Source organism: Pygoscelis adeliae, unplaced genomic scaffold (assembly GCF_000699105.1).
Source record: "Pygoscelis adeliae isolate BGI_AS28 unplaced genomic scaffold, ASM69910v1 Scaffold88, whole genome shotgun sequence".
NCBI classification, from domain to species: domain Eukaryota; kingdom Metazoa; phylum Chordata; class Aves; order Sphenisciformes; family Spheniscidae; genus Pygoscelis; species Pygoscelis adeliae.
The window spans coordinates 4,415,765-4,442,896 of NW_008825616.1; the positions used below are offsets into that span (position 1 = coordinate 4,415,765).

Genomic DNA, 27,132 nt, shown 5'->3' on the forward strand with positions numbered 1-27,132 from the left:
TTCCTCCCAGGCTACCTGTCCTTGCTGCCACCCTCTGTAGGCTTCCTTTTTGTGTTGGAGTTTGTCCAGGAGCACCTTGTTCATCCATGCAGGCCTCCTGGCATTTTTGCCTGACTTCCTCTTTGTTGGGATTCATCGCTCCTGAGCTTGAAGGAGGCGATCATTGAATATTAACCAGCTTTCTTGTGGCCCCTCTTCCCTCCAGGGCTTTACCCCATGGTACTCTACCAAGCAGATCCCCGAAGAGGCCCAAGTCATGGTAACAACATGCCCAGGCTTAGCACAATATTGCAAGAGAAAGGTACCGGGAAGGGGCCTATCCCATCATGAAAAGTCAACACCGATCAATCAATGCAACACTTCTGCCTCCCTCTTCTGCTGCTATTTTGCATCACAGTTACTGTGCCAGATTGATCTCTGTCATAAATCCATCAGTGTGATCAACACTTCAAGTCCAAGTCCAAGTCCCCACCTTTCACTTAAGCTGATACGCATCAGGAGCTGCTAACGTTAACAGTGTCGCACCAGCATTAAAGATCACTAAATCAGGCTTGCTGGATTTATACCAAATACATAGATATCTCTGTCTCACAGTACGTCTCCCTCTAGACTCCTTGCTCGTATTGTAAAACTAAAAATCATATGGCTTTGAGTTACTTTTTTTTCTTCTTCCTATTTTCTCCTTCACAGATTTCCTGCAGGATAAGAACACAGTGAAAAAAGCCCAACTGAAGTAATGCCAAGATCAGGGGGAGAGAATCTCTCGAGTGCTGCGGTGCTCATAATGAACTGGCTTTCCACCAGCCTTAAAAACAAAACCAGTTGGGAAGTACGGCATCCTCTCTTTGAAGATAAATAAACAAATGTTTAACCATTTAACAGTTCGGACACCCTGAATAAATCACTGCGTTATCATCCCCTTGTTTGCTTAGCAGATGTCAATCCAGAATACCGCTTAAAGACATTAGGGTGGCTCTTGCTCCAAAAAGCTGCTAGAGGATTTGACGTGGTGTAACTGCTGTATGTTAGCTCTGTTAAGCATTTTTGTTACTGCTACTAAGAGGTGTGGGTCTGCTCGTGCAGTGCTGGGATCTCTCACTGCAACAACCCACGCACTGCCCAGGAAGTCTTCAATTCGGATTTTACAGAGAGCTGTACGTGCCCTGTTTGATTCTGAACCCAGGGAGTTAAATGAGATTTATCACAAGCGTAAAGACTTTGCATGATCTCACATTAAGCCTCTGCCTGTAACAACTACTCCCACTCATCAGGTCAGTTGTGTTTGACCTTCCAGAGTCACATTTCCTGCCAAAAACTGTAAAAGGGGATAAGACACTAGCCATTTCCCAGCAGGCAAGGAAATGAAACAAAACGCTCAGGCTTTTGCACACATGGAAACTGCTGGATTGAACCAGATCCCTTTCAGCCAGGCTGTTCGGGTAGAAAAGCTGCTCTAAGTAATTTATGCAGCTTCACACCTCCAGGAGCACTTGCTGCTGCTGCTTCACATCCATGCATGCCCATCCGCCCGGGAGGAACACGGGGAGGTGCTGGGAGCAGAGCCCCAGAGCCCAAGTTTGATTCCCCCCTCCAGCCCCATCCTGCCCCGTTAACAGAACCTCAGGCAATCTCAGTGCTGCTGGTGGGTGGAGAATGGAAAACAGGGGTCAGGGAGAGAGAGCAACTGTGGTACTCAATGGGAGGCTTAATTCATAGTGGGAGCAACACAAGGCGTATTGGATATATTAGATAATGCTGCTTTACCCACCCAGAGGAAGAAACGACAGACAAGCCCAGATGTGCCTGTTTTGACAGATCATGGATGCTCTTCACACTTGACCTAATACTCAAGAAACAGCAGCAGCACCACCAGGCAGAGAGGAGACCCCCAAGGGACTGTCCTCCTGGGGTCTACAGGATTACATGTCAGCTCCAGTCCTCAGACCCAGTGGAGATGGGGCAGGCTCTGAGGCACTTCTTTGTAAGCTCAATGCTGGCCGGATCCCAGCAGCTCTATTCAGGATTCCTGAACTCAGAGAAACTCTGCAGATTGGCACCGGTTGAGCATCTGACCTCGGTTACCCTTTGGAGCAAGACGCTTTGGGAAGAGATTCCTGCTCCATGTTACACACACTAATGTAAAGCCATATATTTAAGACTAGAGCACAGCATGTCCCAAGCAGGGTGAACGAGGCCAGCGCGGAGACTTACAGTCACTGCTGGCATCTACTGGGGTCTTTCATGTTCCCTTCTGTTATTTTTATTTAAGAAGTGTCTTTCATGCAGTATGTGCAGAGTTTGTGGTGCTGCACGTACAGCCAGCTCCCCTGTGCCAGTCTTGGCTTCCCTCTGCCTCCACATTCCCTGGCTTCACCCTTTCCCTGCCCTGGCAGGTCCTTCCCAAAACTTCATCCATCACCGATCGGCATCAAGCAGGGGTCCCGATGGAGAACAGAAGCCCCTTAAAAGTCAGAGCTGGGGAGGGTTTGTTGGCAGCCACCTACGCTCACAGCTGCAGCCACAGAGAGCCCAGCCCTGGGATGATGTCGCCACAGAGCCAAACGAAAGACATGACGTCAAGATGTGCCGTTCCTCTGAGCCCTGGCAGAAACACAGGGCTCAGGATGCAGCAGCACAAGAAGACGACATAAACCTGCAGGAAATTTCTCACCCTGTGACTGTTGGGGGGATGTGTGAGCAGATGGACCAAATCTCCCTCGATTTCTTCTTTTTCAGTGGGATCCCTACAAGTCTCCCTCCTCTCCATGCTGATCCTCTGAGGATGGATTCCTACATCTTGATTTAAGGCAAACTTTAGGGTACTTCTATACTAATAAGCAGGACAGAGCCCATTTTCTAGCCCTAAAGCAGCTGGCATGATGCGCACAGCCAAATTCTCCTCTTCTCAAAACAGAGGGGGTCTCATCCATCACGACTCCTGCAACAGGTCCCTAGCCCATGCTACCCCAGTTTGTACCCGGGCACTGCTGGGATGGCAGTCATTGGTACAGGGTTGGCCAGGGAATGTGCTAACCATTAAGCAACCTCATCTGTGGCCAGCCAGTGCTCGTGTCCCGGCCCTGTGAATTTAACAGCACAGATATCATCTCCAGGCCTTTGCTTCTCAGAGTCATCTGGCCAGCCTGTGCACCAGCAAAGTCTTTGTACCGTCTCTCTCTGGAAATCTGCATTCAAATCCTCCCAGTGTGCTAGCAGGTGTTAGATGCTGCTGCACACGTGTCCAGGCACCCACAAAAACCTGGGTACCATCACTGCGATGGCAATTCTCCGAGATGAAAGTCCTGCTGTTCCCATGGCTGGTCCATATTCGACAGCACGGATCCTGGTCTGGAGAGGGCTGGCAGGCACATGATGCCACGGCTCAGCAGCCTGGTTTGCCACCGTGGGAAAAAAAAAAAATTAAAAAAAAAAGCTTTTGGCAAATGTTTCTACTGAAATGGTGATTCTGGAATTCTGAGTAATTTGTGGATAATGTTCTGAAACATGTATTTCCCTCAATGTAAATAAAAACAACCCTCAGTTATCTGAAAATCCTGAACCCAAAGAGTTTTTAGCCAAAGTTTCCTGGCACTCAGCTGAACATTTGCAGACGCTGGTCACCAAAAGACTGGAACATTTTCCACTTCAAAAAAAAAAAAAAAAAAAAAAAAAAAAAAACACCACAAATGGGGGGGGGGGTTTCCCCTGAAAAAATTTAGGGGGGAAAAAAAAAAAAAAGAAAATATTGACTTTGCATAAGGTTTTTCAGGGACATAGAGTGAAGACATTTTCTGTCCAGCAGAAGCAAAAATAGCCAAATCTTCCCCAGAACATCTACCCCCCTTCCAATGTGCTTGTGCCAACAACATGCAGTTTTATTATTTTTCGCTGCTGCTAACATGGCAGAGTCAGCAGAAAAACATGAAACATCTCAGAAACACTGAGAACATGACCCTGAACCACCTTTTTTTATAAAGTCACTTTAAATCTCCCTTTAAATGTGGTTTCAAGAGAAAAGCTGAATTGAGTTAAGAGCCTCTTTTGCTAGCAACCACTTTGATGACAGCAGAAGCAAACACTGTGAAATACCTTGCAACTGCAAGTGAAGAATAGTTTCTCCTACAGAAATCCCACCCTCTTAGACTGCCTTTTGACTATCCACCAAGTTCAGTGAAATCCCCAGTTCAGGGAACCACAACACACGATCATCTCTCTCTGCCTATTGCCTGACTTTCAGTTTTACGCCCCATTTGAAACACTGCTCTCCCTTTCAGCTCACTGGAGTTTCTGCCCAGCTGCTAGATTACCCCATTCTGACTCAGGAGGTCAAAAAACTGAATCCGCTGGAATGCGAACACCTCCTAAGCAGGGCTGTAGTAGCCTCATACAGACCCCGGATAACTCCAGAGAGGTGTGGTGTGCTGTTACCATGCAGAGGGTTTGCTGCAACCTCTTTTCAAATTAAGAGAAAGACTGACAGTCTGCATGGAAAAAAACAGAGGGATGACTGTAGCATGGGCTGGTTACCTTTGCTACCTAACTATATAACAGCACCAAGAACACTGGTTTTGGTGCATTAGCAATCAGCATGCAGACTCTCCTGAAGATCCCAACGTTAGCACACTCTGCATCCTACATCTGGTGCTGCCCAGTCCTCCTCCATTATCTAGATTAAACCAGCATGTTATACCCATTCCTCCACTCTGCTATTCAGGCACTCCCTCAAAACCCACCTGTACCTCACGTTCGCACCCTTGCAGAGCTGACGTCTCTTCCTTTGTCTGCCTTGTCTTATCTACAGGATGCTCTTCAAGGCAGGGACACCTCACAGTCAGCAGGGACCTGGTCAGAGATTCCCTTGGCATTACAGCAGCTCCAAAACCGTAAGGAAAGGTCAAAGCGTGGCATAAAAGCTAGTAGGAAAGTTTAACTTTGCAAGAACTAATCTTCTCACTAGCACAGCTACGCGTAGGATCAATTCTGCCTATCACACTTGGTTCAGACATCAGTGACAGCTGCTGGTGCCACAGCTCTTCTCTGGCTTACATTAACAGCTTAACAAATGCCAAAAAAGAGCAGCAGAGATGTTTTGCTCAAGCACAGTTTCTTGCCTTACCATGTATTTGTGTGCGCATTTCACTCAGAATCATCTAGTGACTCTGCCAGACTCTGGGCAAACTCTCAAGAGCTGTGTGAGCTAGGAAAAAATAAAACACAATAGAAGACGACATCCCTGGCACATCCAAACAACAGGCCCAAAGAGAGCTCTTGTACGTATACCACCCACTCCTGGCTGCAGTAAGAGTTGGGCACGGCTGCACAAGGGGCTATACTGGACCTACCCTAGAAGAACATTTCCTACATATCATTGTCTGAGATGCAGCAAACCGCAGGATATGTTATCAAGGCAGCACAGGCTATGAGACAGAGGAAGGACAAATCCTTTGAGAAAAATACTCTTTGTTGCACAGAGAAAAGAGTTTCGAAGTGTTTACTGCCATATGAGTCCAGAGAATCTTTGGAGGATGAAGCATATCTTCATGTATATTTGTATAGGAGGATCCCACTGATTCTGTTGTTTCTATAGTTGTCGAATAATTTATGAAAACAATAGGAATCTGTAGAAATTACCCTGTAACCAGCACCCACAGATGCAGCAGAGACTATTGACTGTATTTCAAGATCATTGATCCTGCCTGTAGGTTGTAATATGAATAATTATACCCCTGCTATACAGTCCTATGGGCTGCTTTACCAGTTCTGCACAAGGCACCCTGCTCTCTACAAAATCCTACAAGGTTCTTCACACAAAAGGTCCTACAGACAACTTATCAAGAGTACTTGTCATTTCAAAAAGCTCAAGGTATTTTAGAAAGCAAGAAAAGCGTAAAAACTCAAGCACAGAAAACCAAAGAAAAGACCACACAAGGCTATGAACAAACTCCAGTCCCTGCAGGGCTGCAAGAAGAGACTAGGCATCTGCCAGTCTGGCTTCAGAGGCTGCAGGTATCTCCTCCCAGCACCTCTGAAGGAAAGGGATGCTCCCCTTCATCTGAAGTGCGACCACTGTGAAACACTGCACACATCCATTCTCCTGAGAAACCACAAAAGCAACTACCACAGACTTCATTTCACCAACAAGAACAGATTGGTGGCACAGAGACACATATTTGGTCCTTATGTGGTCAAGCTGGTCTCAGCTCAGGAGCTAAGGAACCCAAGCCCATTCAGCTACAAACTGGGGAAGGGGGAGAGACACCGAGAGAACGACAGCAGATGGTTAAAGGAATAAGTATGTCAAGGTCTCAAAAAGCCTTAGGTTTCTACGGATCCTTACTCTTCACTTTGATGAAGCTCAGTAGCATCAAATTCACTAGAGATTTTTATCACTGCATTTCCCCCCCTCAAATTACACCTCAGATCCCCTGCTCTTAACTTTCATGCCCAACGTGACACTCTGCTTGGCACAACCTCGTCCGATCTGCGCAGCTTGCAGAGTCTATTCCTCGGGCCGAGGATAAGCAGCAACTGCACTGAGCTACTGGTGGGAGACATGAGGGTGGCCGTCCAGACCGTAGCAGCTACAGGGTTATGACAGGAAAGAGAAAGGGGATGGTGGCCAGCTTGTAATAGCACAAACCACCCCGTAGAGCATTGCGTTTCACTGACCTGTTGAATACTTCCGCGTCCTCTCAGAGTCCTTGTACAGGGATCCCATGATATCACCCATGGATCTGGAGATCCTCATTTCATGCTGTTTACTGTTGTTTGGCTGGAGGAGCTGGTAATCAGACAAAGGGAATGATCAGACTCTGCCAGAGCCCTTGCAGATGCACCATGTGAAACCCTGTATTTGGCTCCTCATGACCATATTACCCAAGAAGGAAAAAAAAAAAAAAAAACCAACCCAAACACAACAAAACCCCCCCTGACATGCATGTAAATTAGGGTGATCCAAAAATCATTCACAAACAATTCACATCTGTTATTAAAATACTCTAATAAGGTAAGATTGAGCTCCAGTTGATAATGATAAATGCAGATATTTGACATAAAAGACCGTTCCCACGCTGGCATTATTCCAGATAGATACAGAGATTGATCGCTGCCCCGAACGCAAGTTTGCAGTCCCAAAATCAGAGCCTCTCCTCCACACTCCCTAGACTTCAGTGGCAGCCTATGCACTGCAGAGGGTCTTCTCTAACAGAGCAGAGGAACAGAGTGGAGGATCAGGCTCTGCTAGGGAAGACAGATAAGAGGGAAAGCAAGGAAATGACAATCCGGCTGGTAACTTAAATGGTAGTGGCCAAGTCTTACTAAGTTAACACGCTACAATGCACTGTGATTTTGTGATAATTCTATGTATGACCTTGGAACTGTATGTTCTTGCATGGTTACATGCTTCAGGAAGAGTTGGACCTACTCTCAAAGGTATGCATGAATCTACCTGGCTGCCCTGCTCTTAGTAGCTGGACTTGCGATACTGCAATGTTCCTGCAGTTGCTGGGGCAGATCGCCCCATTTCTGCCCAGAGTTTAGGAAACTAAACTGATGGCTCAGTTCTCCCCTGGGACTCTGGTCCCTGCACCCTTTGAGAGCCTCTCAAAAGGACTGGAGAAGTTCCAGGAGCTGCGAGCACCAGCGGTAGCATGAGGACAAGCACTATGAGTTTCAAGACTCACGGTCTCCCCAGTACTTCTAGGAAATACAAGGAAGAAACGGAGTTGCAACATCTGTAAATCCCTTGCTTTACAGCCTGTGCTTGGGGCAGCACGACATGTGCTTTGGCAAGACACCCTGTGCAGGCAAGGTCAAGCTAACAGGCTTAACTGCAAAACCACTGAGCTCAGGAAAAACAAATAAATAAATAAATAATGGGGAAAAAAGACAGTCCTGCAAGAGACTGAAGGATTCTCCAGTTTGCTCTCCCTGGAATTCAGTACTGCAGCACCACATGGAGGGAACGGTTCCCACACTGCCACCCAGCATGGGTGAGGCTACCGAGGAATGGTGACAGCATCCCCAGGCAGAAAGCACAAGGGGTTCTCTTGGGGTTTAACCTTGTTTGAGGATCAGTACAGTATTTAACCCTTCAGAGGTTGCAGGAGGAGCTAGAGGGAGCTGAGCTCAGTCTCTGGGCCGCCACCACAGGAGGATTTCCGAGCAGCCGAGCCAGAGCAGGGCTGACCCCCCTCATGACCAGCTTGCCCTCTGCTCTGCACCGTCAGGAGACTCATTTCCACTCCCTAACACAATAACAAGGCTCCAGACACAAAAGAGCAGAGAAGGTAAAGGGCTCACATTCGCTTTCTTTGGAGCGCTCACAAGGATCCGCAGGCTCTTCAGGGAAGGGCTCAGCTCCAACTGTTCCATCGCTTTGTCCAAATCTTCCTGGGATTTCAGTGGGATCAGGAGCTGGAAAGGATTGAACAAACACTGAGGCACGGCAGTGTCACACTTTTGGGTAAACAGAGGAAGCCAGATCCTTGCAGTGAGCAGGCTGGGAATCGGGGGACGAGGGAGGAACCTGAGAAAGCGGATGGAAAACAGAGCCCCCATGCCCTCCAGCTTGCCGAGCTCTAACGTTTTCTTCCAAGTTCTCAGCTACCAAGGAACAGACGCAAAAAATCACAACAAAAAACATCTGCAAAGAGAGAGCTTAAAGGTCACATCACTAATTCAGCTAGCAGGAAGAGGAGAGGGCTGAGACAAAACCCTAGGCTTGCTGCCTGCTATTCTGGAGCTGCTCTGATCTTGGAGTTTGTGGGCAAGACCTGCTGCTACCCTGCCCCAAAACAGCCCCACACATTCTTCCTGGGTTTCTTCCTGAGGAGACAGTCATGTAATGGTGCTCCAAGAAAGCAGTGAGCTGCACCTAAGGATTTACTCTGGCAGATCCTCAGTGGCCTTCCCTACTGCTGCAACCTGTGCTCCTGCGCACTGACACAGTCTCCCTAGTGTTTGGGCATCAGGTGAAATCAGGGAACATCTCACAAATGAAAGTCTCTTCCCTTTTGATGTGAAAGGTGTGCATTGCTCTCCCTCCAAGAACCACTTCTTTGACTCCCAGCAGGACAAATTCAGGTCCTGCTCTTTATAAGGTAAATAGAACACAGCGCTACACAGTGCCATGTCTATCAGGCAGCTGAAGGACCTGATGTTTTCCTGGTAAGTGGCAGACTATTGCTCTCATATCTCCAGAGGGAATTTGAACCTCCTGACATTGCTGTGTGGTGTACCATGTCCTGCAGACAGCCTGCAAAGCTTCCAAATGCTCCCAACACAGCTGCACTTCAAGAGGGGCTCTGTGGCCTTCTGCTGCCCTGGGCTAAGATTAAAAACACAACTTTTTGCCCCTCATCCAGGGGCATTCTGCCTAATCTCACAAAAAACAGCCCTCAGCCTCTGTAGGTTGCCTCGGGCATTGGCACTGAATCCAGCCAACACAGCACACGTTATACTTATGCCTGTGCCAAAGTACACAGCAGTTCCACCTACCAAAGGGACCAAATAGCCACAGCTCCCAGTAGGCTCTCACTGGTCTTACTGGGAGCCACAGCTGCCGAGCACTCCTGAAAGGCAGCTCAGCCCTCTGGGTGATCAGGGTTCATGCCACCAGCCACAGCAAACGCACCTCAGATCAACCGCTCCAGAAGATGACACTCAAAAGCTGCCTGTGTCTACCTTTTTGATCCCAGGGTGTTGCCAAGGGCTTGGCTGTTGTCCCGTACATAAATACACCTCAGACTGTGTGCACTGAGGCTAGGACTTTGGAGATGACCAGGTCAAGGGAAGGCTGTGGGCCCTGGCCAACACAGATGAAGTTTCACCTTGGGAAACTGCTACAGTCACCTCCTCCACCCAAGGACCACAGCCTGAGCCCGCCAAGCTCCATCTTAGACGTCCGCGTGGCTGCTGTTTGTACAGTGTAAGCACTTCAAGGTTTGGATTGAGTTTCTCCTCTCCTGTGTGATAGGAAGGTTATCTTTTGTCCCCATTTTGCAGACAGGGAACCGAGCCACATGCAGGTCACCTATTTCATATGATAAACGTCAGGCTTAACCAAGAAAGCCAAGCTCCCGCAGCTGTGGATAGCAGGTGGTCCTGAGCTTATACCTACCTCAGGCACCCAGCTTCGAGATACTAAAAGCCAGGTCTGCAAAGGGGTACTGCAATAGCTAAGTTTAATGCAACCTGCTATTCTGTAGAGTTCACAGTCCCAAATTAGATACCCAGGACCCCTATAGCTTGCATGGGAGAGTTAGATATCCAGAAATGGGATGAACAGGTGAGAAAAGGAAGCTGCCAGGTGTAACTGCTGGAAGCAGTGGTAATTGCTGAGGAAAGACAAGGTCAGTTCTGAAAAGGTATTTAAGCAATGAACTCCAGGTTGAGCTAGGAGTGCTCTTCTGGTGTAAGGTATGCAAATGTGGCTGAGAAATTTCTACAAAAAGACAGAAAAAGAGACTCTAGAGCAAAGCATTTAGCACATCCACCCAGGAAGAGGGATAATCAGGCTGTGCACCCTTTGTCTGAAAACTATTTAGCTATTTGTATGTAGGAAAAAGATTCCAAGAGGAACTCTTGAGAAAGCCTTGCCCCAGGATATCCTACAGGCTGTAGGGACTTGAGTTCTCAACCAAATCAGATGGGGAAAAGTTCAGGAAGATGTCCCTTACCTCCCAAGCAAGGGATCTAACCAGCTGGGGGTTTTACAGAGAACACTAACACCAGTCTTGTCTGGGCTGGGCCTCACAAGCAAGGCTGGAAACAGATTCCCAGTCTGGGACAGGGCTTGGACATGAATGAAAGTACTCACCAGGTAGATATCAACTATTCAGGGCTTTCAGTAGGTCAATGGAGTAAATGGTTAGACCATGGTTCATGGTTAAACTTTGGGATCTGAATGAATCACCCGCGGTCACAGCAGATACCAGACAAAGATGGTATTGAATAAGTTTCCCAAATGCTGTGCAGCTGTCCGCACAGTCTGCTTCCTTATGCAGCAGAGCTTAAGGGATATTCTCTTCGTGCACTGCTTAATCCTCTTGAAGTTCACAAGGGCTCCACAGGTGCACCAAGCAGAAAAGCCCTTTCTCCTACACTCACCCAAACAGAAATGAGAATGGTGGAGAGCTGCTCCCCCTCATTTCACCACCAAGCAGAATTTGACTATGAACTGTAAGCACAGTCCCACTGCTCACCCATCCTTTTACTGAGCTCCTCACAAGTGTTCAGAGCTGAAATCCCTCAGCTGCTGCTTTGAACAGAGTGTTCTGCAGGTCACTCCATCTCACTCCAATATCACAACATTAACACGTTTGCATGCCTGCTTCAGAGGAGCCAAAAGCATCAGGCAGAAATTGCCCTCCTGTAAAAAGGACCGGAGCCAGTATTTAGCTTGGCTTTACCTATTACCCACATCCGGCAAGTAAATTTTGCTCCATTTGGCTTCCAGACTGTGGCACATATGGATATCAGGAACAGATATCTACTAGGCATGAAACTAAATATAGACTCATGTAGAACCACGCAAGTAATTGCCAGGGTGCATTTCCAGTAACTGGGTTTATTCTGTCTACAGAGTGAGTAGCCATGATGAACAGCAAAGTTTACCCACACAGAAGTTTCACTAAGTAGAGCTTATTAGATTTTCTTCTTGCTTTTAAATAGTATACTCCCATGGAGCCTGATGTTTTAGTATGGGACTTGGTAGTCAGTCCACTGCAGTCTAAGAAAATGAGTGCAAAGGGTGAGTTGCTAGACCTCACTCTGTAAGACACTGCAGAAAGCCAAAGAATAGTAGGAAACAGGGTTGGGGAAAAAACTGAGAGGTCAATTAGTTCATCTTCCTGCCCAATGCAGGACCAACTGGCATCAACAATTCTCGACAAATGTTTGTTAAATACGCTTTTAAACACCCCTCCTCCTCCCCTCCCCGCCATAACGGAGCTTCTACCACTTCCCTAGGCTTTAACTCTCCCTAACCTTCCAAAATGATGCTGAGGGACAGCCTCAAGGAGACAAGCAAGGGGAGGTCACATAAGGGAACTGGTGGCACACCGAGGTTCAGTGTTCTGCCCAAGGTCACAAGTTGGTGATGGAGATGGGACAAACAACAAGGTAACCATTAGTCACACCTGGAGCAGCTGTTAAGCAGTGCATACAGATCAAATTCAGACAGAACATTTGCTGTAGAAGCCAGTCTTTCAATCCATAACACAGCTAACTGGCTAACAAACACCATGCCATGCTGTCCATGGCCAGGCCAGATTCTGCTGTCCCGCTCATCAGAAAGATGAGCCCAGCCTAGTACTAAACGTGCAGACATGCCCCATGCGGTACACCCACGGCCAGGGCCTGCTCTTATCTATACCAGCCCAAGCCCACTGATTCCATGGTCCCACCAGGATGTGATTCATGCATGTCCCTGCTCCACCCAACTGGTATGCTCATCTCACTGATCTTGGCTTCAGGACTCCTGCTTTACCAGGACAGGGACTGCCATTTAGTGAGCTTTTGTAGGGGCCTGTTGACCTCAGTGTAATTTTGATCTACAAGGTGCTACTGCAAGAGAAACATCCGATGGCAACAAAGAATTACTGCACAGTTCCCTTTGAGCGCGAAGAAAGGGTGAAACATTTAACTGTAATGAGTCTGTGATCAGGCTACCTCTGCACTCATGAGACTCAAAAACCTGACCCAGAATATGCGAGGAGCCAGATGCCAGGGTGTCACCATGTGGACATGTAGGCTATCCCCCCCAAGGTCACTTTTGTCTGTTTATAGTGTTTCCACAATAACAACCCTGAATTACCACTGCTCAGACCTCTTCCCAAAGGCGTGGGTTCTCACAGGGAGGAATTTTCATGTATAGAAAAACAAAACACCGAAGGTCCTTCTCAACCCTAAGAAGTTAGGACTACCCAAAGGCCTGCTCACGGTCCCGCTATGTGCTGTGCACATGCCCAGGAAGACAGTCTCTAACATGGGATAAAATGCATTATTTAAGCTTCTGTTTGCTGTTGCTGGAAAAAATTCCTCTTCCAGTGGAAAGAAACCTGGAATGAAATGAGTCATTCCTGGAGAATTCGATGGCAGGCTTTTCCCAGGAGGGCTGTCAGAGAATGCCCAAGATTAGAAAACTGACCACATTCAAAGCCAAAACCCAGCAGACACTTTGGTATCGTGAGGTACCTATTATAAAAGAATAGCAACCTTTTTGTGGATCAAATCTCTACTGAAACAGAAGGAAGAAAAAAAAAGAAAAGAAAAAAAAAAGAGAGAAAGCTCTCTTCATGACTTCCCTCTCCATTCATACTTTAATGAAAAGCTGTTAAGTCATTTGCAATTAATACTTGAACAAGCAAGCTGTCAGGACAGATCCAAAAGAATTGGTGTTTAAAAGTCTACCTATTTGTCATCTGGCCCTCTCCTCCTTCCCAAAGCCAAACCCACCTTAAGAGTCCAGTGGCTCCAGCTGCCTGCCCAGTTCACGTCAAGATGCCTCACAAGAAAACACTAAGCACACCAAAACATATGCCAAGGATTGCCCCCTTCTAGGTAAAGGCCCTCATCAGTACCCTCCTTTCAGACACAGTGCTGGGCTCAAAGAAGAAGTTGGAAAACCACAGTAGCCTATGTTATGAAGAAGGTTGGAGTGGAAGGGTCTTCAAGCCTTAAAATGCAAAGATCACAGAGGGAGAGTTTCTTGGCTGCCTGTACATGGCCACAGGAGCTGCCAGAGGAACCTACAGTGATGCACATTTCACTGCAAACCTAACCACAAGAACATGCACACGGTTCTGGGGTGTTGGGGTGAAACAAAGTCAGTGATGGATAAAAGTACGCTGTGTTCGCAGCACTGTCATTCATGTTCTGGACTTCACCATGCTCCTGCAACTGCCTCCAAGACGGGAAGGCTTCACACCCAAACCAAACACGCAGTAGCCTACAGTCACTTCATGGGGCTCTCAGGAAAGCCATTTGGCCTCAGCTGTTCTCCTCTGTCCTGTGCGCGCTCTCACCAGCCAGATACACTCTGAAAGTTGGTCCTATTGCCCCAAGGGTGTTAATGGGAAAACATCTACTGCTGCTGACTGTGTAGCTGAACTGACGACGTCTCCATCATCTCAATTACTTAATTCCTTCCCCTGTTTGAGTTAGGGGGATTTTTTGTTCTGGGGGAAAGACAATGTTCCTGTGTCACCATTTAATAGGCCTTAACTGAAATAATTTTGAGAAGGGGAAAGTCTGGCTTGGAGTCTGAGAATCCATCTGAGCTGTGCCCAGACAACAGCTCTTGTACACGCGCTAACTGGGAACCACAAAATAAGATTATTTTTCTTCACATCCATGTACAACACTAAATTAGGGCCTTAAGAACAAACCACTGCTCAATTCTGAAGTGGGCAACAGGCACCCTAAAACTCTCCCTTAGCAATAGAAGCGTACCTCATTGTTCACACAGACTAAGTCCATCGTCTGTCCAAAAGCATCTGTGACCTTCTGCACCACTTCTTTGAATTTGACTGGTCTTGGAAACTGGATAATCCTGTATACACAAAGAAATACAACAACAGTCTCAATTTAGTAGAAGCGTACTGGAATTTGGGATTAGACTGACAATTCAGAAGAAAGGACCTGTATTCTTCTATCACGAAGCATAAAGCTTGCTCCTTGCTTTTACACTCATAGAAATGCCGCTTATCTGCTATGCCCAAAAGGAGACTTGATTTACCCTGCAAGAACATCTACCAAAAATCCTAGTGCAGCTCCTCTGCTCCTCCCTTCGCTGTGAGGTACAGGTGGAAAAGAAGAAAGTCCAGCAGCCCTTCACTGGAGAAGACCCAGAGTCAGGCACTGGTCAGTGATTTATTATCTCCATTTCCAGCAAGTGACTCTGAATAGGGAGGAGGGATGGAAGAGAGAATAATGCAGGTTGACATCCTGTGACTCTCCTGTACCATCACATGCAGCATATGTACCTCTATAGGTACATATCAGGAGGTACAGTCTAGCCCTACGGTGACATTACTTAAATTTTCTTTGGCTTTAACATGCAACTTGGACCATCAGCCTGAGTTTCCAGCCCTGTGTCCATAGTCACCGAGCACCAAGCAGAGGTGATTCCATGAAAATGTCAAGCAGGGAAGGGCAGGCAAGCTTTAACTCCCAGCTCTGTTTTTATAGGACTCATGCCCAAAATCTGGTTATCTTAAGTAAGTGTCATAGGCTGCTAATCAAAGGACACATTTCTGTAGAGTTGCAGCTCAGCTGGGGGTCCCCAGGGCTCAAGAATTAAAAAGAGAAAAGCATCCTAGTGTGCACCCTATGTCCCTGGTAAGAGGCATTTAATGACTTCCAGCTTGGAACCCCTTCGCCTGCGTGCAAATCCCAGGAGGTACTTGTGGCAAATGGGATGACGAGGCAAGGCTTTTGCATATAAAATTGTAGATGATTTTAAGGGAACAAATCCTGCTGTGAGCTCATCTGCAGCTGGCTGAAGTCAGTAGGATGATGTTGGGTAAAAAGGGTAATTTGTCCCTGTACATGTGGGGGACTGGGTTGGGTACATACCTTTTCTCTCCTTCATATTCAAACTTGATCCTGACATTTCGCTGCTGAAAGAAAAAGAAGAAAATGGTTAGGTCCCAAACTGCAACCCAGATTGACACACAGATCCAAAGCTGACAGCAGTTCTCAGGGAGACTCCCCTAACTCCAGTGGGTGTCTGGTCTATTTAGGGCCAAGCTGCCTGCTGGACTCACGGACTTTGGGGAAACTCCACATTGCTGAGACATGTGCTTGTCAAAAAAATAAGGTCTTCTGTAAACAAGAGGACACTCACTCATCTGTATCTGTTCAGTTTTAATAAAATGCATTAATAAAAGTGGAAAATTTTGAATGCTCTGAACTCAGTTGGGAACAAGGCACTACTATCAGATAGATAGAAGTGTCTGATGTCTGTCCATCTTCAGTGCTTCCCATGGTTTTACCCCAGTACTTTTCTGTTGGAAACCCAAAAAGCAAAGCTCAGAGGATGTCTAATAGAACACAGGAATATTTGGGGCAAAGAAATAAGAAGTAAAAACAAGCATGTTATAATGGAAGGGGAGAGAGAGTATTGGATTTTAAAAGCCAGCAGTGCTGGGGTGGTGGTGGGGGGGTGGTTGTTATTTTCTTAGGACATACAAAATGCAAAGTATATCAGGCATTACTACACTATACACAGTAAATGCCCACCCTGAACTGACCCATTGCTCACCTCAAGAGAAATAATTAAATTTGCCCAAAAAAGAGCCAGCGGAGGCATGGGCAGACTGGGCACACAACTGTGCGGGGACTAGTAAAAGCCACTTCTCCCATCCTCTGTGCATATTTAGCAGCGATCGAGACCACAAGGAGCCTTTTCATTCATTCAGCTTCTCAGACCAAGCCTGAGCCAAGCACCCCTCTAGCATCCCTTGGCTCATGCCAGGACCTTCCCATGATCTCCAAGGCAGATCAAAACCCTTTTTATTTCCCAGACCAGGTTTAGCCACCCCAGTTAACCAGGGCTCTGCCCCTGCTAGTGCACACAAGCCTCCTCAAATAGTGGTTTTCTTCCCATGGAGAAAAAAGTGCTCGCCACCTCCCTCCAAGGTATAACACCAGGGAGGGCTCGGTCCCACACCGCCTGCATCTCACAGGGATAATCCCCAAATGGGTGGGTGACAGCCCTTCCTGAGCAAGGGCCTTATCTCTAACCTTGGATTGCCAGCGCGTGAAGGCACACTTTCCATCCTCTCAGAGGGAAAGCAGAGCCACAGTGAAACAGCTTTGTCTCTAATGAGGAAAATGAGCTGGACGGGCGTCCTTAGGTTTATTTTTAAACTGACAGCTCCTCAAGTTCTGCAAACACCCATCGAAGTTCAGGAAGTCAAGGCTGGAGGCGATTCGGTTGAAAAGCTTAAAACCCAGCAGATTCAGGGTAAACATTTTGGATCATCCAAAACGCATCCTTTTTACCTCTGCTCGTGGCATTTTCTGTGTTTCCAGAAAGGCTGGGAAGAACCAGTGCCAGAACAGTCACCAATTGGGGCATGCCAGCAGTGTTACAGGCCTGTGCTAAACAGGCACTTACATCACCTCGGTGTCTGCAGCCAGTTCTCCAGACCCACAATGTTTGGACAAATTCCACGTTCACTTCTAGAACTAGGCCCAACCCGTAAAAATACCAAACTAACTCTAAAGCAGTCCAAAATTCAAAAGGAGAAGAGATGACCATAACTAACCTAGTGCTGAAGGTCCAAATCATTCTAGAGAGACAGGCAAATACGGGTGGGATTGCCACCTTGGATTATCTCTGTTGGAAAAGAAAAAAAGATATGGGCTCTTTTATGCCAATTTTTATTTGCATGTGCCTCTCTGAACAGGGCCTGGCTGGTTCATCCCTCCTGGATGCTGGCAGTAAATCAGCCGGTGTGGGTTCGCTGCATGTAGCTCCGCAAAGCCCTTCTCTAAAGTAAGAGAAAAAAATCAGGGCAAGGAACTTTTGAGGTTTCTCCTTACAAAGGAGCAGGACATGTAAAGGGAAAAGCTCACGCAGCGCCGGCTTTGCTGCAGGAAACCTTTCAAAACACAGGTTTCACTTTCAGCGCAGACCTGAACACTGCACTGAGCTGGGACATAGCACACCGCTGTCTGTTTATGCTGAGCAACACAAATTTTGCAGACAAATAAGTTTGGAAAAACAGCTTGTGGCTGGAAAATGTCAAAACACTCGTACAAAGCTCGAGAGAGAGAAGAAAAGGGGGGTGGAGTGGGGGGTGTGTGTGTGTGTGTAAAAAAAACCCACCAAAAGCCACAACCCTGCTGCATCCTTTTCTTCTACATCAATAACAGGGCTGATGTGCTATGGCCTGAAGCCAGCAGAAGTAAGCCAGCTGTCCCACACTGCTCCGCTCTGCTTCTGAGCGGAGCAACAAACACACCGGCTGCAACAGGGGAATGAAAACCCACTTCATTTGTTAATTAGATATTATTTTTTTCTGATATAAAACACACTAACCTCTCGCCTCCCTCAAAGAAACCAAGACCTTAAGCTCACAAGCATTTGGAATAGGGATAAATATATATTTTTCTATAGTCTGAGAAGTTGGTCACAGTTTTATTTTGCAGTCTTCCCTTGGCTTGCTCATGTTTTTGACACACAGCTAAAGCTGAATTCAACACTGCTATCAGCAACAAATACTTTTTTCCTTAAAAAAAAAAAAAGTGGGCAGTGCCCAAAGCACTAGGAAGTCCCAGGGGGATGCAAAGCACTTCCTAAATGCCGGAGCAGGCTGTGATTTTTTACACCCATGGAAATCTGGTTTGGAGCAACTGGTTTGAGATTACACAGGGAGTCTGGGGCACTGCCAAGTGCTGGAGCAAAACCTCACGGAAGTCTGCACCCAGGGTCTCAAACGCACGATCGAGGGGAAGGTAGGGTCAGCATCTTCTCCTTAAGGACTTCAACACAATGTGCAAATGCTTGAAGGCAAGTCATGGAAGAGGTGCAGGTGGTGGAGGCTACCGGGTCCTACAAACTTTTGCAATTTTGTGAGAAATGAAGACAACAGCGACTCCTCGTTGCACAATCCAAGTGGTGCTATTTACCTTCCCTGCCATCAGATGTCAAATGAGGTTAATGGCAGCCTTGTTCTCCCCACAATCAAGCGGTCATTAGTTGGTGTAGAAGAACAAGCTGAGACATCCAAGAAGGGCGTGTGTTAAATACAATGGAGGAGAGGGGTAAGGCCATGCCACAAGGCACCAGCCTTAAACACTGAGCTCTGGCAGCAGATTTCAGCAACAGTTTCACAGAGCACTGTGAAAGCTGAGGCAGATAATGGCGCAAGCAGGGGAAACTGAGGCACAAAGGCATGAGGTGCTTTGCCTAAGGGTGTAAAGAAAAAGCCCAGCCTGGGGAAGAGAAGGCTCCAGGGAGACCTTATTGCAGCCTTTCAGTATATAAAAGGGGCTTTATAAGATGGAAGGAGACTTTTTATCAGGTCCTGTAGCGACAGGACAAGAGGCAACAGTTTTAAACTGCAAAAGGCTAAATTTAGGTCAGATATAAGGAAGAAATTTTTTATGATGAGGTTGGTGAGACACTGGAACAGGTTGCCCAGAGAAGTTGTGGGTGCCCCGTCCCTGGAAGTGTTCAAGGTCAGGTTGGACGGGGCTTTGAGCAACCTGATCTTGTGAAAGATGTCCCTGCCCATGGCGGGGGGGGGGGGGTTGGACTAGATGTCCTTTAAAGGTCCTTCCAACCCACACCATTCTGTGATTCATTCTATGAAGCAGAGTGGCAGAGCCAAGCACAAAATTTAGATGTTGGATCTTCTAGGTTGTATGTACTGAGCAACTTTCCCTCTCCACGTGCATTTCCGTACGACATGGGGCACGGAGGAGCCCGCATCTCGGCTGGCGCCTGTAGGCCCTGCTGCGACACAAACAAAATAAGCGACAACCCTGACAGGAAATACCACAGTAATTCCCTTCGTTTCTGGAATAATTTCTGCTCCAAGATACTTGTACCGGCATTTCCTCCAGCCCCACTAACAAATGGTATCTTACTCTTTCTTGCCATCTGCCTCGGAAAGGAAAAAGCAAAGCCACCGCAGTGGCCACAAACCCATCACCATCTTTCCAGGCTTTCCTTGAGGTATTTTTAGGTCCTTCCTCAAAACTTCTAATTTCACGAAAAGACCACAACTGCCGAGCTTCAGAGGAAGCGCTGACGGGAATTGGGGGGGGCAAAGGAGGCAACCGCTTCTGCCCGCAAGGCACTCAGCTGGGGACTATGCACCCCAGCGGGCTCGGCCAAGCTCGGCCCCCGGAGCTGGAGCAAGCAGCCCTGCACGCTGGTTTAAATTAAGGAAAACGTTGGAAAAAAAATGGAAAAAGTGTTTCCAAACGAGGTGAATCATGATCTTATACAGAGATCCCTGAAGAGCTGACTGCTGTTTATAATAAAAGCACACACGGAGAGCAGGAAAACATGCAGTTAGGCCTAAAATGGAAGTGGCTTCGGAGGAACAGGAGGTGCTGAGCACCCTCAGCTGCTGAACACCCAGAGGATCGATCAGACTGGGGGCGTGAGTCCAAGCTGAGCAATACCATGCCCATGGAGAACGGCAACTGATGGTGCAGGGACACCCTTGCTGCATCGCCTCAATGCCACTGACTGCAGGCAGGGACCCAGTGAAGGAGACAGCCCCGCACCTCCACGGCTGCCCGTGTGCTAGTGTGGCACCAAGAGCTGAAGCACCTAGAGCTGCCACGTTGTAAAATCCTGGATGAACACCAAGTTCAAAGACTCCCCCCATCACGCCCTCTCCTCCTCCCAAATTCAGCCGCTGTCAGAAACAGCGTTCTGGTTGGACTCCACCTCTGTGGCTTGCTTTTAAAGCTGCTCTTGTCAAACCTAACCAGAGGACAGCTTTGCCCATGCTGGGACAGGGCCTTTGGATCACTCCTTCCATCCAGATCCATGGTTGCCTCACAAACCACCTGGGACAAAGCATCTGACTCCAGCATTAACCCTTCTGAGGTCAAGAAAGGCAGGAAAAATCATCAGAAGGGGCCTCCCCTTCCCTTCGGTGCTGCACCAAGAGGGACTCATTCCAGCTTTGCTCTTACCCACCCACAAGACCTTGGGCACTTACTTTGCCTCAGTTTCCCCCCTGGGTAAAATAGGGGCAATGAAGGAGTTCCATTTCTGCATGCTGGAGGGTAAGCAGAGGGATTATATTCACTTCTCTCATTTTCTACTTGTTGGATTAGGAAACAATGAGAAAACCCTGCTGAGCGGTGCAGCGTTCAAGCATTAGTGCTCTAGTTACTCCTTTGTACGAAGCCACAAAGCAGTGGGATTTCTCCTCAACTTCTGGCTTCGACCAAGAGAAATCAGCACCCCTGGGCCAGGCTGAGGGGACTTCTGCACCTCCCCGACGTGCACGTTGTTTGCATTAGTCCTGTTCTCGCCCCTGCTTTTAGCAACAGGACGTTCGTTACAAGCCAGACAGCTGGACCACGTCCCTAAACCGCAATAGGAGATGACTAATCCGTGTCATTAGGAATTATCTGCACAGAACCCCCACACGCTTCGGCTTATTCAGCAATCAGACAGAAAGGGGTTTGTCTGGGATTGCCCCCTTCTTCTCTCGGGGGGTGGAAGCTATGAGATATCCTGGTCCCCCTGGATCCTTACAGCTCTTTTCCTCCGAAAAAGCAAGCCCAGTACATAAGCCCCTCAGAGGCCTGTGGAAAGATGATGTCTAGAGGGTTCATTGCTCCCCGTTACAGATATTTTTGGTTTATACAGCAGCAGAAAACACAGGCTTCAAAATTTTTATCCAATATCACCTACCTGGCAGGGAATAGCTTTTTTTCCAGCTGGGTTTCTCCTTGGTATTACCCTCTTAGCACCCAAGTCAGCTCCACACACAGACAAGGGAAAGCCTCTTCCCCAAATCCTTGGGACTCCACTGCCTTTGCCATCTCCAGCCAAGCCTTTCCCAACCGGTGCTGCTGCCCTCTTGGTCCCTTGCTTCTGCCCCCCAGGTGGGGCAATCCCTGCAGATCTCCTCATAGAGACTCCCATCTTCAAGGTGATATTTACGGACCCTCATCATACTCCCCAACAGTAAAACAGAGGTGATAAAGCCAAACTCCTTTTAGGCTGCTTGAAGACCTACAAACAGAGAGCCCTAGAACGTGAGCTGTATTTCATTCTAGTTACGAGCAAGCCTTGTCCTGTATCCAACTTGCCAAAGAAAAGAGACTCTGGAGGTAATTTACTAAAAGAACAGCTTTCAGGTCAGTCTGACATTTGTTGTGCATGGGAAAACGTTCCTCGCAAGTACTGGACTTCGTTGCCGTGAGGGAACTTGCAATCAAAATTAACGTGGCAGAGGAATTGCTAGCTGTCATCAGCTGTGATAGAGGCCCACACCAATGCCTTGTCACTAGACCGAAGTGCAGCACTGACAACCAACTTCATACCGTGAGTTGCCAAGCGCTGTTTATATAAATAAATGGATATGCACATAAATAGACAGATGCAAAATAAATGTTAATATAATTGCTCCTTTCTCCTCCATGCTTTTGTTTGGGATTTCTAATTCTTTGTGGTTTCCCTTTTTCCTCAGTGATCACAATGCAGATCCTTATTCTGCTGTTTCCTCTTTCCCCTCTTCAGAGGAACCGCCATAAACAAACTCTGTTGTCTGTTCAGTCCAGGAGACTGCCTGAAAGACAGTGACTGTGACTCTCCTTCCAGCCACACCAGAGGATGCATGAGGAATAACGGATTGATAAAAGGAATTATGGAGGAATAATAGTGCAGAGGATGCACTAGGAATAATGTCGGGATGATCTCTCTGCTCCCAAAGAACGGCTCCGTTTTAAAGATTGTAACTTACGCGCGGAAACAAAAGGGTGTCCATCTCTATCCCTCTACCCTGTTTTCTCACAAGGCAGAAAGGCAGTGTAACGTAGTGACTGACACACCTGACCAGGACTCGGGAGGCTGGATTCAAGCTCAGCCATCACATCTGCTGCCAGCTGCCTGGGCAATCTAAGGGAGGAAACTCATCCACACTGTGCATCAAGTATTGCTCTTCTCATTTCCAGCTTGTTCTACCACGAGGCATTAGACATCCAGAAACTCAGCCTTAGTCCTAAACTCATTTGTAAGGAAAGCAAACTAAAAAAAGAAAGATTTTCACGCAATTTGCCAAAGGATGTTCATTTCATAAGATGATCTGAAGCAAAACTGTCGATATTTTTGGGAAGAAATATTGTGTAGCACACACCACCAGAGACTACTTTCTTGTGTGGCCGAGGCCTACCAGGAATACTATCTGGCAGGCTCCAAATTTCAACTTCTGTCAAGAGAACACTAAGGAACCCCTCCAGGAGACAGGATGAGATAGCGCTTTGGTTGTGTTTCTCTGTGGACCAAAAAACTGCTGCAAGCCACAAAGGGACAGGCTAGTTAGTCAACACATTGTTGTTGAAAGTGTTTTTCAGTGGAAATTTGGAACACTGACTAAAGGATTCCCATGCCTCAGAAAAGCATTTTTCCACAGAAAAAAAGATTTTTTTTTTTTTTTTTAAAAAATCTAACAACTGAATGTCCAGACCCAGGTATTTCAATGCGAGCATGTTGCTGCAGGGCCTCATAAGAGACACCTACAATGAGATTCCCAAGAGGAAAATTTAGCATCTAAACGCCCCATGCCTCACTCTCCCTCCCCAAGAAGGGAGACTGTGCAGTGCATCCTTCAGCCCAACCAGCCAACCTGATCACAGAAAAAAATAAAAAAAGGAAAAAAAAAAAAGGAACACCAAGTATTAAAGGAAAAACAAATCACAGGCATGACAACAGCATTTCTAAAGCAATCTTTTCCCCCCCATCAATTTCTGTGCTAAAAAACAAGGAGGAAAAAAAAACAAACCCAAAAGTGACCCAAACAAGTCGATTAAAAGTTTCTGAGCTGCAAACATGAACCAAGTCCCCACTAATTCCACCTACTTTGGCCACTCCCCACCTCGCAGACTAGACTCCCATCGTCCCACGAGCCAGACTTGTTCCAGCTAGTCTAATTTAGTGAAGCAACAGTTCAACATACTCCAACGCCCTTCATCTCATGGGGCCTGTTGTTCTGAATCCTCAACCCCGGATGCGCAAGGAGAGTGGGATGCTGACTATTCGCGTCTCCTCCATCAGAGAGCTCTGAATAACAAATGAGCACGCAGCTACGGCTGGTCCACTTATAGATAAAAAGAAGAATCATAAAGGAGGCAATGTTTTTCCAAGCATCAACGTTGTAATTGGGAAGGAAAGTTTGATTCCTAATATAATAAAATTAAACACAAGTGGCAGCCGACAGTTCTAAAGCTGATATCAGAGCACAACATAACTCTATTGGTGATTTATAAGTGAAAATACAGAGTGGATGGGCTGTGGATACGAATTTGATTGCAAGACATCAACTTTATGAAACTTCTGTAGATAAGAATTCAGCCAATGAAAACTATTATTTACCTTATTTTAGATTAATTATCTGGTTAACTGTATATCTGCAGCATTTACAGCAACAGTTTTCAACAATGACAGCAGGGATTTTCCCTTATTGTGAGAAAACAAACATGTTATTTAAGAGAAGTCTAAAAAGCTTTGCTGTCCTGAAAGCAACTCAAGATGGCTTGGCATGGTCCCCACCCATCAACTTGCAGAAAATGCTACCCTCGGAGCCATCCAAAGCTGCACTGGATTGTCTGCTTTGCCTGCAGCTGCAGAGAGAACCAGCTCTGAATTTCTCTGGTCAGTTTTGTAAACATCTTGGACTTCTTTCAGCATGAGCTGAACACAAATCCAGTGATTCAACTTGGACAGCTGCTACCGCCAGGACACACTTTAAAACAGACATGCTACGTGCACACTTTTCCCCTCTGCATCCAGAGCTGTTTGTTAGCAGCACAAGTGCCGTTAAAATATGCATGACGACAGTAAATGACAATTTGTTTTCTTCCTTGCTAGGCATTCAGCAATTGTAAAGTTGATTGCAAGCTTATTCTAAGCTATAGCACTAGAAGTGGAATTCCAAGTGGATTTGCTCACATGGTTCTCCAGCACCTTCCTGGTCCTATTAATTACTTTTCCCCTTCTTTTTTTCTTGCTATTTTGACAACTGAATCCTTTCTTCACAACTTTCGTGTTCACATAATATTTGTTCCATACGCAAACAGGCTATTAAATCTACTTTAGCTATTATATTGATGTCAGCGAATAATTTCTGACATTGCTCAAGGGACAACGTTTTTGCTCACTAGATCAACTCTGAATGCGCAACAGGGCCAAAATGTTTGGGTTTAGGAGCATAAAGATAAACACCAGTAATTAATACTGAAACACTTTATATAAGAATGACATTATTCCTCCCAAAAGGGCCTGGGTGTCTACAGCTCAAAGTTGGCAGTCTGTCTTTCAAATATCTGAAGTAAAATGTGCACATGATAAATACCGTATTTCATCAACGCTGTCAATAGAAAACACTTGACTAATCCAAATCTTACAGCTGCACAGCCTCTAACAAGTTCTACTACCTTCAGTGCTAAGCAAGAGAAAGAAGTGCCTTGGGGTGAGATTTGAGATTTAAAACCAGTTTCAGGCTCTATTGCTATATTTGTGAATGATTTAAGGTATCACTCTTCTCCTCTGCTCCTCCATTGCTCCTCTGTGATATGGGGATACCTGTAGCTTCTTTTCAGCTCTTCAGAAAGAGGTCCTAAAGCTTATGCCTCGGTAAAATTATGTTATTTCTGATGTGCTGAGCTCCTGCAGTACTGTTAACTTCAGTTCTAACATTTTAAATTCTGTTCTCCCAGCATGGTAAGCACCGTGCCCACCTCTTTGGTCTACTGGAGCTTGGGGTAGACTCAAGCAATGCCTTACCTGCTTGCTGGTGTGGACACTGTTTTTATTCCTGTTGTTGTCCAGCAGCCCCCCACATTTGCCCAACGCTGCCAAATCCTTCATAATAGAATTCAGAGCTTCTTCTTCATCTGCAAAAGAAGGAGAGACAACTGATGTGTGGAAGGCAACCTCGCCCCTGGAAGTGCAGAGTAAAAATACAGCATTGCAAATACAATCTTTCAACCCAAATGGGTCAAAAGACATGATGTCTAGCCTTCCTATTAAGAGAGATATTCAAAGACTACACCACAGTTCCTCCCAGCCCATCGTGTCTTGGAAATACAGGTCTCTTCATCACAGGTGAGACAGATCCTCAGAAAAGCCAGTGGCTGAGTGTGAGTGACCACTGCTCCTCCAGCTCCTAGCCCATGTCTGCTACCCATGGGGCCCTTTGGAGAGGGACCGATAGGCCAGATGCACTGTCCAGGGGGCTGGATCCAGTTTCTGAGGTATAAGGTGGTGCTCTAGAGGACAGAAACCTTTCAGGACCTAGAAAGCTCATGCAGCAGGTGATGGAGTACACCACAGTTCTTTATCTCCTCCTTTCCTCCCTCTTCATTAAAGATGCTCAAGAGCCACAACTGATTTTCAAAACTAGAGCCAGTGAGAAACCATGGGACAGGGCAAGAAACTCATTAGAAGAGGTAACAAACTCAACTATGATGGATAGAAGAGACACACACACTGAGAGCCCGTATGGTATTTCTGATTTCTGCAATAACTAGAGAACTTTGAAGGACCCATTTGATCTGAAACCAATCTCCTCCTTTTCAACACTTCTACATCTACAGTTGTGGTCTCTTAAAGCAGCTGTAAACTATTACATTGCAAAAGAGCAACCACAAGCACTGAAAACCCTATCAAGACCTAGGGCACACCATACTCGTTAGGAGGGTGTAAGAACCTGTTGCATGCTCCATGTTCATGATACAGTCAAGACAGGCAGGTATTAGGCACATGCGGCTATTACTGTAAAAAAACAAATACAGCTACCGCATTTTGTGTAAAAGCGAGTGTCTCCAGGGATAGAGCCACCCCTATGCCAAACCAGCCTGCAGATTTAACTCAAAGTCCGCGAAGATGTGAAAGATCACAAAAACTATATGAAATCAGACAGGACTGGACCCAAATACTGAGGTTCTTTCCCCAGGGAGGTGTATGTCCAGGATCCTCATGCTCAGATACAACATCATCTCCCCTTTTCCCGCTTCTCCTGCTGGGTTGTATCAGGACTGAAGCTGTGAAAAAAAGACTTCTCATGCATGCTGTGCACCCAGAGCCATCTCATTAAAGAAATAAGGGGAAAAATGGGGGAAAATGTTTAAAATCCAGTGTCACTTTTATTTTAGAGCTCAGAAATGAGCTCTAATGCCTATATCAGGCATTAGGAAAATGCCTACATTTTCCTGTAGGCAGTGTGTGTGTATATAAGTTTACAATATAATATAAATATATACTTATAGATCAATATTACATATATAATTAATAAAATAATAAAATTCATATCATAGTATATTAAACTGCAATTCCTCTTCCCTTCCACATTTCTCTACCCACTAAAAACACAGGTATGTTTTTCCAGAGGGGTGGCAGGGAGCATAACCCGAAATGCTACAAGA

General features: G+C 46.5%; 1 protein-coding gene across 1 annotated transcript in view; it reads right to left on the reverse strand.

Annotated features, from left to right (window-relative positions):
• Positions 1-27,132, reverse strand: part of LOC103924744 (mitogen-activated protein kinase kinase kinase 3-like) — a 66,672-nt gene that overhangs the window by 24,675 nt on the left and 14,865 nt on the right. The window contains exons 2-6 of the mRNA XM_009333320.1: positions 25,493-25,602; positions 15,580-15,623; positions 14,455-14,554; positions 8,302-8,415; positions 6,670-6,781 (exon numbers count right to left, since the gene is read on the reverse strand). Coding sequence (XP_009331595.1) covers positions 6,670-6,781; positions 8,302-8,415; positions 14,455-14,554; positions 15,580-15,623; positions 25,493-25,602 — 480 coding nt within the window. The remainder of the gene's footprint in view (positions 1-6,669; positions 6,782-8,301; positions 8,416-14,454; positions 14,555-15,579; positions 15,624-25,492; positions 25,603-27,132) is intronic.